This window comes from Hylobates moloch, unplaced genomic scaffold, assembly GCF_009828535.3.
Source record: "Hylobates moloch isolate HMO894 unplaced genomic scaffold, HMol_V3 SCAFFOLD_21, whole genome shotgun sequence".
Lineage (NCBI taxonomy): Eukaryota > Metazoa > Chordata > Mammalia > Primates > Hylobatidae > Hylobates > Hylobates moloch.
Window position 1 is genome coordinate 37,956 of NW_026652296.1, and position 15,831 is coordinate 53,786.

General features: G+C 54.4%; 1 protein-coding gene across 11 annotated transcripts in view; it reads right to left on the reverse strand.

Moving 5' to 3' along the window:
• Positions 1-4,649: 4,649 nt before the first annotated feature.
• The window catches only part of MYT1 (myelin transcription factor 1), a 110,827-nt gene continuing 99,645 nt past the window's right edge, over positions 4,650-15,831 (reverse strand). For 9 of the 11 annotated variants that reach the window (XM_032143297.2, XM_058432877.1, XM_058432878.1 and 6 more), the window contains 5 exons: positions 12,807-13,028; positions 10,298-10,389; positions 9,554-9,657; positions 7,013-7,156; positions 4,650-6,582 (listed from right to left, as the gene is read on the reverse strand). In XM_032143297.2, coding sequence (XP_031999188.1) covers positions 6,454-6,582; positions 7,013-7,156; positions 9,554-9,657; positions 10,298-10,389; positions 12,807-13,028 — 691 coding nt within the window. In that variant the 3' untranslated portion in view covers positions 4,650-6,453. Of the gene's footprint in view, positions 6,583-7,012; positions 7,157-9,553; positions 9,658-10,251; positions 10,390-12,806; positions 13,029-15,831 lie in introns of those variants that run through there. The other 2 variants (XR_009211456.1, XM_032143301.1) reach the window with 2 other exon arrangements.

Sequence of the window (15,831 nt, forward strand, 5' to 3'; positions counted from 1 at the left end):
CGTGGCTGAACTCCCTCATGCCTCATGCCTCCTGCTGCCCCCGCCCCTTGGCCAGCCCCACTGGCCGGCACCCTTCCTCCCGCCCACCAGGGTCCCTGCCCCTGCCTCAGACACCCCCAGGGCTGGCCCGCGCCTCCCTCAGGTCAAGTGCAAATCCCCTCAGGAGGGGCATCCGTGACCACCATTGTGCCCCATTTTCTCTCCATGATTTCTGTGTAGCTCTCTTCACCAAATATGGAGGCAGACGAGGCTGCAGAATCTGCCTCCATTTCGAGGAGCCTTAGTGGTCCCCAGCCAGTCCCACCTGCCCTGGGGAATGATCAGATTGTCCCCAGAGGCAATGACATCTACCTGGCCTCCCCTGGCCTCCTCTTCAGGCATCCTGACTGGGGACCCAGATGGTTCCCAACTCTCCTGAGGCTGGAGCAACCCAGCGGTGAGCTCCCATCTTTCCCTGCCCTGCCAGGCAGATTCTTCCTGGCGCCTCCTGCCCTTCCCACTGGACTAGGGACCACAGCAGCCCCTTCTCCTCTGGCCCCTTGGATACCCACTGGATCCTACTGCTCTGTGAGGATCCGCTCTTCTCCTCCTGGAAATGCTACAGACACTATCATGTGGTTCCGAAGGCACCAGCTCTGGAGTCAGGGGCCTGCAGGCAAACCCTGGCTGCACAGCCAAGCCCTGTGTGACTCTGAGCAGCCTTCTGGGCCTCGCTGGGCCTTGCTTTCTTCATCTGCTTGATGGGGACAATCCTATTGCTTGTATCACAGGTGGCTGAGAGGTGGAAGGAGCCCAAATGTGTAGAAAGGGATAAGATTCAATAATGGTCAGTTTTTATTTCTCCTTCTCTGCTCAGAGCTGAGCCAAGTAGGACTTCTATGTGGGGTGGGAGTTAGGGCAGCCATAATGGAGCCCTTCTAGATTTGGTGCCTGATGGGTTCTGAGATTATCCACCCATCAGGGGTCCCAAGCAGTGGCCCAGGGGGATATGGGGTGGAACCCGCAGCACTTCTGCTTGGTCTTTCCTAGGCAGCAGATTGGTTCTCACATGGCTCCTCACCATCTTTAGTCATAAACATTACCAGGTTTGACTTCTGCTATTTTGACAACTTCTACAGAGAGAGCTGTGACCGAATTAAAGACAAGGAAAACACTTTTGACAGTGTATGAAATAAACAGGCAAAAGTGTGTCTAATTTGGCAAAAGGTGCCCCATGAGCAGAAATGAATGGGTCCCATGAAGAGGGTTCGCCGGGTGCTGCAGTGGTGGCTGCAGTTTGCTGCTCACCCTCCTGCTCCTGGGCTCCTGTGGGTTGGGGGACAAGGCTTCACAGGCACCCCCTGCCACCCCGGCAAGGTTTCTCACCCTAGGAGTGGTGGGTGCTCAGGGATGGCTCTGCAGGGCTGAGACTGTACCACTTCCAACCTCACGGGGCTCCCAATGTGCCCCTCAAGACCTACACTGGCTCACGAGGCTGCCAGGGGTGTGGCCAGTTCTCAGGAGCTACAATCAGCCCAAGTAGACAGCTCAGGAAACTGTGACGCTAGTTACTGGGAGGGGCTCCCTAGGAGTTCAGAGGAGTCACTGTGTCCACATGCTGGGCAGGGCACAGACTGTGCTGTTGTGCATGTATCCCTGCATGGCTTTCCCCAGGATCCAAAATAACCATCCATTCTTCCCCCACATCATACACCTGCTCTAGTCAGGGCTGCTCTATGGTTGGCCCCATGGGGTGGCACATAGCACAAGCTGGGTACATCAGGGGCATTCACATTCACGTGGCACATCAGGCAGTTGTGGCCCCTCTTGGCAGCTCTCATATGGCCACGTGACCTTCAGCTGGGTGACTGAACACCAGGGGCTGATGGGGGTTGGTATCTTGCTGGGCCCAGAGAGGACCAGGTGGGAGTAGTGGGCAGGCTGTTATGGTCACCCAGGCATGTGTCCTGATGCCTCTGGGGCATCCAAGTGCGTACCCAGGAGGTACCAGAGCCAGGGAAGAAAGGACTGGGGGACAGTATGGGAGTTCTCTGCACACAGCAGACATCAGCCTTGGGAATGAGGAGAAAGGGGCTGGGACATAGGCTGGGACAGCCCTGAGGCAGCTGCAGGGTAGGGTGGAAATCAGGAAGGAGGAGAGGCCAGAGCACATAAGCAGGTGGGAGGAAGATACAGTAGAGGGAGAGGAGGAGGGAGCCACAGCAGGTGCTGGAAGAGGAGAGGCCAGGCTTTAGAAAAGTCAGCACACACAGAGACCTGCATGCTGCAGACACTGAGAGGAAAGAAAGAGGCAGAGACAATGGGAGCAGCCAGGAGGGATGGTGGGCTTGGGGTGCAGTGAGGGCCAGAGTGGCTCAGAGCATAGCTCTGCCAAAGGTCAGCTGCCTGGCATCGGCCCAGGCCACCCACGATCACGGATAAGAATGGCCCTGTGAAGACTGAAGACTCTATTAGAGAAGTCCACACTCCACCTCCATATTTTAAGAATGGCAAAGGGAATGGCACAGAGGCTATAACCCCTGGGAGCATGGATGGCCTGTGCTGCAGGATTCACAATCAGCTGACGGTTAGGAAACCCTCCACATCCATGTCTTTAGCAGCCTCTGAGAGGCTACCGGCTTCAGGGAGACAGAGCGGTTAATAGGAAAAATCTCACCTGAACTTGAGGCTTCGCTTACTCATGGGGTGATGACCCAGCACTAAGCTGACTTCCCATCTGTTCAGGGGGACAGTCACGTGCTCATCAACTTGAAGCCCATTCAGGTAAGGAAAGCGGGTGGACATGTGTATTTACCTTTGTTCTCTCTTACACCTGGCTAAAATGACAGATTTTAAGGCATAAATCGGCAGGAGTGAGGAGATGAAAGAGGGGACAACAATGCAACTTAGAAGCCAGAAAATTCACAGATGCAAAATACATGGCCTAGGAGACACAAAACACTGAATTCTAGCCAGAGTGTAGAAAGTTCAGAGCCAACACCGTCCACACCTCATAACCCCCAAGAACTGGTAGCACCAGATTCTGTTGAACATGGGAGAAGACAACTGGTAGAAAGTGTTTTGGGAGCCAGTAGCCCCCTTCCCCAGAACTCCACCCCGACTCTGAGAGCCTGGCAAACACTCCCCTCCCTCTGGATGAAAGCTTGAGCTTCATTCTCTGGATACAGTAAACAGGAGGGTCTGCAGGCTAGTAGAGAAGGCCTAGCTGTGGGGTCCCATACCAAAAATAAATCCTAAGAGAGCACATGCTTGTGACTCTAGACGCTCTTTCTCTCAGCTCCCAGTGGGCTGGTGGCCCAGCCAGTGCCTCTAAGCAAAAACTGAGAAAATCTTGGCAGTGACCAGCTCGTGCCATTATCAAACTATGGGATTGTGCAGCTTTCTAACATCATGGGAACAGCCTGTGTCCCCTAGCAGGGATATCATAGTCCCCACCTCTCCAGCCAACTCTCATACCCCCCAGAATGACTTTACCTCAGCTTGCTGAGGGGACACTTCAGAATCGGTCTTGCTCACACCCACCCCAGCATCTGCTGTGCTGATGTGAAGGGTTACAACTCCAGGCCACTGGTCTCCCTGTCACAAACGGGGCCTCACCAAAGGGGACCCCCAGGAGCCCTTCCTCACAGTTGAACAGGTTCTGCATAACCCACCAGTGAGCACCGGGACCTGCTCGGGCCCCCACAACCAGCAGTTGGAGCCCTGAAGGCAGGTCAAATGTCCTCCACAGGTGTTGTGGACCCTGTCTGACTACAGCAGAGGGTGGAAACTCAGTCCAGAACTTCTAAGAATTTGTCAGTGAAGATGGATCCTTTGTTTGCATATCAGATGGACGCTCCAGGGCTACCACCAGGGCCAGATTCTAGGGAGGTCAAAAGCATGTTGACAGTTTAGGCTGAATGTGACTAGAAGCCCCAAGTCCAAGTCTTACTCTAGGAGTGCTAGAGCTCCACCTGACACAAAAGTACGAAAATGAAAAAGGGGAGAAGTCACTTTTTTTTTTTAAAGCTGGTTATATATTGGCTTTTTGGCCTTGTATATCAGCTTGAAAAAAAGAAAAGAATCCATTGCCTTATATAACTGGGCAGTTCAAGGGTGGAGTGCCTTCAGACATGACTGGGTCCATGAGCTCCGAAAAGATCATCAGAGAACTCTCTTTTCTTCCACATCTACCTCCATTGTCAGCTTTGCCCCCCTCCAGAATGTCTGAACTCTCTCCTACTACTGATGGCTTCGTCCTGTGGCCAGGAGAGATAGCCCAAGGCAACCCCAGTTCCACACCCCCAAGTCTAACAACCTCAGCAGGAAAACTTTTTCTCCCTGACCCTAAGAGAAGACTCCTGGGAAAAACTTCAATTTGCATATGACTGGTCACATGGGAAGGGGCAAGATGCAGTGACTTAGACCTTCTAGAAACACACATGGAGGCGGTGAGGGAGGGTAGTTTCAAAGGAGATACTGGTTAAGCTGACACCAGGGGGGCCCCACGTGTGGTATCAAGGGGAGACCAGAGATGGAAGATTCCCCTCCTGGGCACGTGCTCCCAGGAGGGTGCATGATAGAGCTCACCAGGAAGGGCTCCCAGGAGGGTGCATGATAGAGCTCACCAAGAATGGAGACAGTGTCCTCCCCACAGACCACAGCACCGATTCACAGTCAGAGTGGACTTTTATTAGGAAATCACCCTGCAAACACACCACGGAGTGCTGTGGGTTCAACGCGTTTCCTGAGGAAGGAGGGTCACAGTATTGGAGCTGTCAGAGGGACGGGTGGCACAGCCTGTGAGCCTGGCGGCGACTCGAGGCTGCCTGCGGCCAGCACTCCCTCACAGCAACAGGACTCCACCGCAAGAGCCGACACGCAAACGCGACACGAGAAACACGCCCAAGCACACACATCTGCGCTACACTTAAATAATAATAAATACAGAATTCCATTTGCTGTTATCCGTGCCTGAAACAAAAGGAACCCAAAATGGAAAAAGAAAACCAAAATGTCTTTCTCTCCATTAGACCAAGGGAAAACAAAATCCCCAAATTATCACAATTCCTCAGTTACAAAATACTTTTTAAAAAAATTCCATTATTAAAAGAATAAATAACAAAATATATAAAAAATAACTTGGTTGCATCAAAATTATAACTAGGAGTTATATCAAGATTTTCTGTGGCCTATATTATAGTCAAATAGTTATTTTTGCTTTGAATTCACTTTTTTCCCCTCTTACAGTGCCCTGGTGTGGGGTCTAGTTGAAATAGTACAAAATTAATAAATAAAAATGTTAAATAAATAGCAAACGTTAACATAAGAGGCTGTGAATATAAATACTTACATCTTGACAAAATTAAATAATTTACAGAATAATTAAACTAACTACTTTTTAATTTTTTCCAGGAAGTGCAATTTCTCTATTTTTAAATACTAACTTGGAATTGCAGTCATCATTGACTTGGATCTATTTACACAGTAGGGACATTGTGTTTTTAACACATTAAATTAAAATGTACCCTTTTTTCGCATATTGGATGGATCTAAAAGAAGTGAAACCTTGTGGTCTCCTGTTAGGAATTTACCCTCTGACCTTGATGATGTCATTGCCACCTCCGTCACCGTGGATGCAGAGGTCAAGCTCGGCCATGACCCGGATAATGTGGCAGTGATGGGTCGGGGGCCTGGGTGGATGCACAGAAGCCAGAGTGGTCCCTGGACGTGGATCCCAGACCCAGGGTCTAAAGGCTGCAGCCCCAGTAGGGAGCTGTGACCCAAGGCCATACACATCTGCACAGCCTCAGCGCCAGCTGCCCCCCGATATTAGGCTGATTTTCAGGAGTCTCCCAGGTTAAAATTCCTTGACCTGACAGGGGCTGCGATGCTTGTCAACTGTCTGGAGTGTCCTCTGGGAGGCCTACTCCTAACTTTCCCTCTGGGACAGAGCTTTGTTCCACCCTTAACACAAAACTGAATTAAATGAAAACAGAAAACGCACTTTCCTCCGCGGCCATCACTGAGCACAGACACGCTGCCCCAGGCGTGTCCTCCAGGCCAAGATGCCACTCACACCACCCGCCCACCACACTCACGGCCACCCTCCCAGCCTCGACAGACAAAGGAATACTGTGGTTGCAAACTCCAAAACTTCCCTGAGAACCTTGTCCATGAGCTTCCACTGGAGACTTTGAGCTGCTCTTCAGATTTCTTTCAAAAACAAAAATAAATCGCTTTGTAATTCTTCAGTGCCCCTGTGCACACGGACAGGGCCACCACGGCCCCGAGCCTGGAGGGGGCCTCGTGGGAGAGGCCGATTTCCAGCCGTCCCTTTGGATAAACCCGCCCGAGGCCACACCCAGCCGCAAACAGGAAGTCACTGTGAGTTGGGCATCCCCACGGCGCGGGGCAGGGCGGGGCAGGCAGACGGGGTGTGGTGGGCTGGGAGACTTCTGGGTACCACGCGGCCTAGACCTGGATGCCCCTCACAGCCTGCTTGATGCTCTCCAGCAGGTCCTTGTTCTCTGGGTCCTGGTTGGAGTACATGTCGGTGAGGGTGCTCACATAGGCATCGAAATTCTGTTCGCATATTGGCTCCTAGAGAACAGAACCAGGTTAGCAAGCCCCATCCATGCAGTGGGCCCCACACCACAGACCCTGATGTGGGAGCATCCAACCTATGTCCCCAGGTGACTCGAGACAAGCCCATACCAACCAGAGGCAGCACTGGCTGCACTGCCCTCGTGCTGAAACAACATGAGTGTTTCTCTCTGCAGCCATCCCCGCAGTAGCCTCTCTGCTGATGGAATCACCTTTTGCTTTGGATTCATGAGCTACTCCTTGTGGTGGCTAAAGCCACCGTAGCCAACAGCCTGCCGGGCCATTCGGGGTGGAGAGAATCTCCACAAGGGCACAGGGCCCCTAGGGCAGGACCCAGAGGCAGAGGGGGTGGGAGATGCCCTGCCCTCCCGCTTTGCGAAGAGACCCCGGGGCAGCTGTGGTGCCGGCAGGCCCGCGTGCTGCCTACCATGTGCGGAAGGCGGATGTTGGCGAGACTTTGGATGAGGGCCTGGCTCAGGCCGGACAGCTCCAGAAACAGGGCTTCGTTCTGCTCCTCAATGAGCTTGTTCTCCTCCTCGATGTTCTTCAGGTTCTTCTCCATGGAGGAGATCTGTGCCAGAGAGAGACTCGAAGTGCTGCCTGCCCTTGGCCCACATCCTCCTGGGGGTCCTCTCTGGGCTGCCTCTCACAGCCCTCTGGGAGAATGCAGAACCCTGGGGTGGGGGAAGAGGCGGGACTCTGCCTTCCTGTACGGGGTTCTGCCACAGGTGAGGGGCTGGCAGAGGAGAGAAAGGCAGGGGCCTCTGGAGACATGGCCTGACTCCAGGGAAGCCAGGAAGGGGGCTCGTGTGGCACGTCCCTCTGTGCCATGCTTTCTAGATGGAACTGAAACCCCCTGTGCAGGAGAGGTCCCCACTCCTGGTTTTCTGAGCCCCTCTGTCCTGAGGGGATGGGGTGGGAGCACAGACTTCACAGCGCCCTGTCTCAATCTCAGACTCCACCTGCTGTGGTCTTAGCTTCACCATGTTTCCTGCTTCTCTCTGTAAGATGGAAATCACTGCACACCCTGTGGGGTGTCAGCCTGCCTTTGGGTCTTCCCCTCACCAGAAAGACCAACAAAGAGCCTCCTCAGGGCCTCCCAAGCACGTCTTCCCCAGGCCAACTACAGACAATTCTTCTCACTTCCCCACCATGGCGGTGAACCTGCCCTGAGGTGTTGGCCCTGAGGCCTTTGGTGTCCAGGAATAGCCCCCAGCCTGACTGCACATCTGCAGGGAGCCATGGGGGCAGAGGCTAAACTCACAGAAAGACAGTGTGGGTGACACATGAGGCAGGAGTGGGGAGCTCCTTCCTGGGAGGCTGTGGATGGGGTCAAGCATGCTTCTGCCACCTGGTGACAAGCATGTGGCTTTGAAAGGGTTGCATAGGGGATAGGGACCTGCCTTCCCTTTGCCTTTGCCCTTCCGCAGAGGGCAGCAGTCACCAAACTCCCTCAAAGGGACAGGGGTTTTTGAGTCCTTCCAAAGGGATGCTAGTAAAAGGTAATGATCTGTCTTTAAAAAGATTGGCTTTGGCAAATAAAGAGAAATCAGAGGTGCTACCCCAAGGACACTGACACTGATGAAGGCCCTAAGAACTTTGAGAAGGGGAGGAGCAGAGAGCACAAAATGGGACACCCACACAACAGTGCATCTCCACACTCAGAGACACCAGGAGGGGACGGGGATGGCTCCGCCGGGAGGGGACGGGGATGGCTCCGCCAGGAGGGCCATCACTCCTTCTCTGTCGTCACTGCCTATGAACCTGGGGGGATGCAACATCGACATGCGCATGACAGCGAAAATCCCTCCTGATCCCCGTGGGGTGATGCTATTTTTATACAGGCTCTTGAGTAACAAGCGGTCAACGTGAGCCTGTTTGCCAGTAGAGACAAGAGCAGAGTAATGAGGCACGTGGGGCAGGAGGATGTTACTCATTTTCTGCCGCCTTGGTGGAGGCCACCATCTCCCCAGCTGTCCCTGCCCAGAGGGGCTCTGCCCAAATTCTCTGTGGGACCTGGTCATTTCCTTGTCCCTTTGTCCCTCTAGCCGTTAGGGGCACAGTTATGTGTGCCCACTCCCTCAGCATGGCTGCAGACTCCACTCAGCAGCCACAGGTGGGGCATGCTCTTATTTTCAAAATAAGATCTTTACTGCTTTTTTTTCTGATTACAAATGCTCATTTTAGGGAAATCAGGAAATATGACACAAACATTTAAAATAATTTGTAATCCTATCCCTCAGCAACAGCAGCCGTCACCGACGGCACATACTCTGGATCAGGTGCTTATGCTAAATGTTTTCCTCATAGAAATGCGTTCATTGTACAATAACCGGCTGGAGCAGAATCCTATTCTTACCTCCATTTTACGGAGGAACTGACTGAGGAAGAGGCTGAAAGGTTTCTCAGGTCCCTCAGCTGGTATGTGGCTGTGCTGGGTGCTGGGGAGGAAACCTGGCTCCAGAGACCTGGCTCTATGGCACCACGCTCACGGACCACGCTCGCGGACCACGCTCGCGGACCACGCTCACGGACCACGCTCATGGACCACGCTCACGGACCACGCTCACGGACCACACTCATGGACCACTGGTACTCACAAGACTGGTAACCCTAATGGGACCGCTAGTCTTGACAGGACTACGCATTCTAATGAGAGTAAGAGAAACAGTGCTGCTAATCTTAATGGGACTAGTATTATTAATAGTGTTATTAACACTAACGAGACCACAGCCCTAGCGGGACAACCAGCTCCAGCGGCCCGCAGGCACTCAGTGTGACTTCACAGACACCGCAGTGTGAGCAGCCAGCAAGTCCTAAGTGTGCCTGTGTGCCAGGCACTGCGCTGTCTGTCAGCTCAGCCCTGACAGCAACCTTGATGAGTGCCGACGGATGCCTCACTGTCCCCAGGATGAATGTTTGGGTTGGGTGGGCAAAGAGCCCAGGAGTGGGGGGCGGCACCACCTACCTGGGACTGCAGCTGCACCATGGCAGCCTCCATCTCCGAGTTGGACTCGTTCAGGTCTCGGATCTCCTGGTTCAGCTGCTTGATCTCCTCATCATTCTCCAACACTGACCCAGAGAGAAACTTCAGTTGTGGCCCTGGGCCTCAGGCAGGCCTGGGCCAAAGTGCTGTGGGGAAACCTGCTTTCTAGAACTGAAACCCCCTGTGCAGCAGAGGTCCCCCCTCCTGGTTTTCCGAGCTCATCTCTCTCTGGGGCTCATATCCCACATTATGTGCTGGAGAAGTCTGTCTTGAAAATTGTGAGATGAGTGTTTATGGTTTGCCTTCTGAGCTGGCTGGCAGGTGGAAAGGCTTAAATCTCTTTGGGAGGTATGAAATGCTGCATTAAAGATGGAAGTTTGTTCAGGCGATGCTGAATTTCCTCACCTAAGTGGGAATGAGCCACACCTCTCCACAAACTCACAGCACATGGGCTCCACTGGACTCTGATCCCAGTGGTCACCAAAGCCACAGGTTACAGCAGGGATGAGCTCCTGAGGGCCAGGGCCCCCAGACACAGGTGTCAGGAGCTTCAGAGCCAACGTCCAAAAGGCTGTCAGCTTAGGTGAAGGGATCTGCCTCTGCCATGACTCATTCCAGGAGGGGCTTCACCTCTCTACCTTCTTCCCACCAGCACGAAAAGGTACACAGCTCTCACTCACCCGGGCACCCAGCCATGAGCAGGGAAATCCAGGAAGCCATCCTTACCATCGCTAGTCTTGAACTTTGGACTGAGGACCTCATCCCCTGACAGTTTTCCCTTCTTTCCAGCAAAGGTTGCTCTGGGACAGCCTGACAAACTGGAAGCAGAGGCCACATATCATTCACCAGCCCAGGGTCACCCACCACGGCCAGCCCAGGGTCACACACCACGGCCAGCCCAGGGTCAGCCACCATGACCATCCCGGGGTCACATACCACGGCCAGCCCAGGGTCACACACTATGACCATTCCAGGGTCGCACACCATGAGCAGCCCAGGGTCACACACTATGGGATAGTCTAGGGGTCACCATCACTAGTCTGGAGTCAGACACCATGACCAGCCCAGGGTCACACATTATGGGTTAACAGAAGGCACGTCCCACCTCACCTAGATGACCCGGAGGGCCTCCCTATGGCCAAACTGTGTTCTATGGGGAAAAAGAAGCTACATCTAGGCAGGGCAGAGGCTGGGAAGGGGACACTCTAGAGCTCACCTCGTCTGGCACAGCCATAGCTGACCCTGTCTGATACTCGGGGGCCAGGGCACTGTTGCTCTCTGCAGGGCTCCCTCTGGGGTCTGAGGTCCACATGACCCGCTTGCCGGTACTTTGCAGCCCTGACCTCCCAGAGGAGCCCATCCTAGCTGCCTCTGCCTCTGAGACACCCTCTAGGATGTGGTGGTCATGACAGTCACAGATCGCTCCTCGGATATAGACACTCGAGCAGAAAAATGCATTAAAATTGTGCATTCTCAGGCATGATTTCACTTATGAAGTGACTGTGTCCACACCATAAGTAAAGGTTGATTGAGGCAAGGTGAGATGCCCTTAGGAAGCCCAGCGTGAGTCTCTGCCCAACTGACCCCGGCTGCAGTGGCCTCCTTTAGTGGCCTTCCTGGCTTCCGCAGCTGTGTCCATGCCAGCTGCCCATGCCAGATCTAGTCTTTCCTCCGCCTTCCGCCAGGGCCCCTCACTCACAGTGAAAGCTGAGTCCTTGCCAGCTGGCAGCCAGATAAGCCCTGGCTCAGAACTCTCTACCTCATCTCCTTTTGCTCCTGCTCCCTGGCTCCAGCCCCTCAGCACCTCCAACCTTGTCCAGCGGGCCAGGCTGTTCCCAGCTCCAGCCACTTCACTGAGGGCTTGTGCCCCAGACACCTCAGGCCAAGCTGCTACCTCCTTCTCAAAGAGGACTTCCTTGTCCTCTTCCCTGCTTCTGTTTTGCCCGGCACACGCACCACCATTCACCATACTAAGTAATTTACGTATTTATTTGTTTACAGGCTGTCCCACCTACTTTGCCCAAAATGCACTCTACAAGGACAAGGGGTAGTTGCCCTTTTTTTCTCTGCTCTCTCTCCAGGGCTTGGTACATGGTGCAAATGCTTTTGTTGAATGAGTGAGTTAATTAATCTTGTAGATGGAGGAAGGAAGGGAAAAGGGAGGGGAGGGGAAGAAAAAGAAGAGAAGGTGAGGAAGGGGAGGGGGGAGGGGAGGGGAGAGTGGGAAGAATGAGGGAGGAGGGAGGGGGAGAGGGAGGAGGGGTGGGAGAGTGAGGGGAGGCGGGGGGTGGGTGGAGGAAGGAGGAGGGTATAAAGGAAGGAGGGAAGAGAGGGGAGAAGGGAGAGAGAGGCAAAAGGAGGGGAGGGGAAGGGAGGGGAGGAGGAAGGGAGGGAAGGGGAGGGGAGGGAGGGGCAGGAAGGAGAAAGGGGAAGGGGAAGGGAGGGGAAAGAAGGAAACGGGGAGGGATAGGGGTAGGGAGAGGGGAGGAAAGGGGACAGAGCAGGGAAAGGGAAGGAGGAAGGGAGGGAGAAGAGGAAAGGAGGGAAAAGGGAGGGGAAGGAAGAGGGAAGAAGGGGAGGGGAGGGACAGGGGAGGGAATGAAGAGTCAGCGTTGGCCCTAGGCCCAGGCACAGGGTTTCTGATGGGACCAGGCACTCATTGTCACCATAGGACACAGACAGGAAGTGGGGGCTGGTGAAGCAAGGTCCTTCAGCTCTGGAGCAGGTGTTGGAGGGGAGGCACGAGTCGGTGAATGCTGCCCAGGCCCACTGCCTGACAGCGAGGGGTCACCAGCTCCCTTGCAAAGCAGGCAGGGGTCTCTGCCCAGAGTTCAAAGAAGAGGTATGAATGGGAGGGACAGGGCATAAGCTGTAGGAGACAAACTTTTCCTGAGAAGTTGTCAGCCTGTTAAGAGAACGTAAGTGTCAGACCCAGGGCTCTGCTCATGTGTGGCCTCTGTGTCCGGCATAACACCCAGCCAGGAAGGACTCCATCAGGATGTGGAAGGGTGGCTTATGACGGGAGACGCATGGCGAAGACATAACCCACAGCATCACCTGGCACCAACAGACCCGCTAGCCTCCGCCATCCGCTACCCATGCGGCCTGGCCTTTCCCTTGAGAAACTGGTCACACAGAGCCCTGGTCTGGCCCTCCCTCAAAAGCTTCAGCCCCAGGCCCCAGGCGAGGGTCCCCACTGACTGCACAGAGGGGCAGGACCTGCAGGCACAGTTACCTCCGGTGGGTGAGGAAACTCCCATTGGCGTGGCCAGAGCCGTCACAGCCCGGGGTGGGGCAGGTCGGTCCCTCGTTCTTCAGGGACTTCCAGGAGAATGACGAGCCATTGAGGGAACCCTCCTTCTGCCTGCGGGCAGCCAATGGGCAGCCGGATGCGCTCCTGTGAGAGGCGTATTTCCCGCTGATGTGACCAAGCCCCACACAGCCTGGAACTGGGCACCTGGGTGCAGAAAGGCCAGGGTGAGTACAGGGGCGAAGGGTTGGGAGGAGAAGCCTGGAGACTCTCTCAAGCTAGACACGAGGGAACCCAACATCACACATTAAAGGGCTTCTGAGTGAGGCAGGGAGGGCAGCTGAGGTCCTGGAGCCTCAGGGAAGAACTGGCCCTTCCGGGCTGAATGTGAAGACTGCAGGGCCACGCTCCCTCTTCCGCATGGCTGGGGTCTCTGCAGCCACCTTCTTTCTGTGCCCTCCAGCAGCCGTGACCCTGGGCCTGGGGGCTGCTCTCAGGTTCACTCCAAGCCTTGCTGCTGGAGTCACTGTGTGTCACTCAGCAATGTGGAGCCATGTTGTCAGCTGAGACCACCCAGAGGCCACTCCCTGGGAGCTTGCATCAAGCATAGGCCTGGGGGCCGATGGATCACAAGAGAATGACAAGGTGCCCTAAGCAGGGGAGCTCGGGGCAGCAGGGGCCTGTCACCCCACAGCCTCCCAGACTGAGGCCAGTGCAATCAGGGGGCAGTGCCCATCGATGTTGCAGCTTTGCCACAACTGAGATCTATGTCTAGAAGGAAGAACTCAGACCTCACGTGGGGCAGACTCGCCAGGGTATCCCATAATCACTCCTGCCTGAGGCTGGCCTTAAATGCTATTTTCCTCTCCTTTGTTCTGGGTGTTCCAGGAGAGGGATAGAGGCCCTTATGAAAATAACATAAATTCAGATTGGCAAATGCCTTGGGCACAGTGTGGGTCGGAGACAAACAGGACAATGCAGAGGGCCCAGGCCCCTGACCTCTCTGAGGGTCTGTCCCCACTGCCTCAGGGAAGGACCTGGACCAGGACTTGGGGATCTGAGGGACCACTTCATCCAGGAACCCACGCCAAACCCAGGACAAGGTCTTCAATCTGCGAGGCTCATTCTTATCTCTCCGTAAATGAAACTCATCCAAATTACCATTTGTCACACACTCCCTGTGTGCTGATTACCTGGCAGCACAAGACCCCAAGAGAGGTCACCATTGCTCCATTTACGAGGAGATTCACGGGGATACAGGGAAGTCGGGGTCAGCGCAGGAAGCGCTCGGGAGGACGGTAGCAGGGGGCGGGGGCCGTGGCAGAGGCTCCTGCCGTAGGGGTGAGATGGGGCTCAGTGGAAGGTCAACAAGGCCTGGACAGGGAGGGCAGCGTCCGACTCCTTGCCCCCACGCTCTGGCCTTGTCTCTGAAGCTGCCATTTCGGACCCTTCCCAGCCACCTCGGCCAGGGCCCTGCTTTCTCTCCCTCCACAGGCCCCTCTCTTGGTTCTTTTCCTTTTGTTACTCATCCCACCCACCTAGCCCTCAGAAACTTATAGGACATTCCCTGAGCCAGTCCAAGGTCACCTCATCCCCGTCCAGAGCAGAGACACTGCCAGGGGCCCCTATGGGGGCTTTGGGAAGTTCACATTCAATGTCCAGCCCCCCTCGGATGGGGGTGCCTCCCAGCCATGGGACCCCGGGGAACACCTGCACCAGGCACAGCCTGGCTGGGAAGAGGCACTGGCCAAATGGGAGGTGGCTGGCTCTTCAGTTACTCCACACAGTCGAATCTGAATTATTATTATTATTATTATTTCCGAGATGGAGTCTCGCTCTTGTTGCCCAAGCTGGAGTGCAGTGGCATGATCTCGGCTCACTGCAACCTCCGCCTCCCGGCTTCAAGCAATTCTCCTGCCTCAGCCTCCCGAGTAGCTGGGATTACAGGCGCCCACCACCACGCCCGGCTAATTTTTGTATTTTTAGTAGAGATGAGGTTTCACCATGTTGGCCGGGCTGGTCTCGAACTCCTGACCTCAGGTGATCCGCCTGCCTCAGCCTCCTAAAGTACTGGGATTACAGGCGTGAGCCACAGCGCCTGGCCCAAATCTGAATTATTTTTACTCCCTTTCTTGCAAAACGCTACTCCCCTTCATCAAGGGAAACTGTTTTTGTTCCCTTGAATCGCATACATGGAGCGGATTTCGGATTTCAGGTATGTTCGCTTTCTCACAACACCTGGTGTGGAGACTTTCAAGCCGTCAGGGGCATCACGTTGAAAGGTGCTGGGGCGAGGGGAGCGGGCACTGAGCTGGTGAGGCCTCTGTGCTTCTTGGGTGAGCTAGTGTTTCCTATCACGTGTTGGGGGGCAGAAGCCGTGTGTGCCAGTGACATGAGAAACATGGCCAGGACCAGGAGCCAGAGGTGCGTTTCATTTGTCGGGTGTCTGTGTGGCCAGGGGCAGCGTGGGCTCCCCTCCAGGGACAATGGGCAGGGCAGGGGGAGCATTCACCTCTTGACTCCCACACTGGAACCTCCACAAGACTTTTATGACCAGTTATAAAGCTGTGGCAAAGGGATTTACCACCAAGTGCCTGATGTGACTTAATTTTAAATAGTGCCGGCAGGAGATGTCATAAAAAGGACTCTTGCTCCGCCAGGCTCTCCAAATCACAGCTCACGCACGCCGACAAAATCCCATCCCTCAGCATGACCTGACGCACCCATTCAGGTTTCTGCTTTGATACGCATCTGTTTAAAGATGCTAGGCAATTATAAGTGCAGTTAAAGTTTATGGCTGGGAAGGAACCCTGTAAAACAGAGGTGTTCAGTAGTCAGTGTCCCTCTGCCATGGAGCCGTTAGGAACTTCATCTACCCTGCAAATGTTTCTGAAAGTCACAGTCTCCACTTGGCTGCAGAACTCTTGTTTTTTTTAAAAGCTAAGTTGACAGCACATTAGAAAGGAAAACGATTTTTCCTGGTTAATTTGAAAAATGCTGATCTTGATTT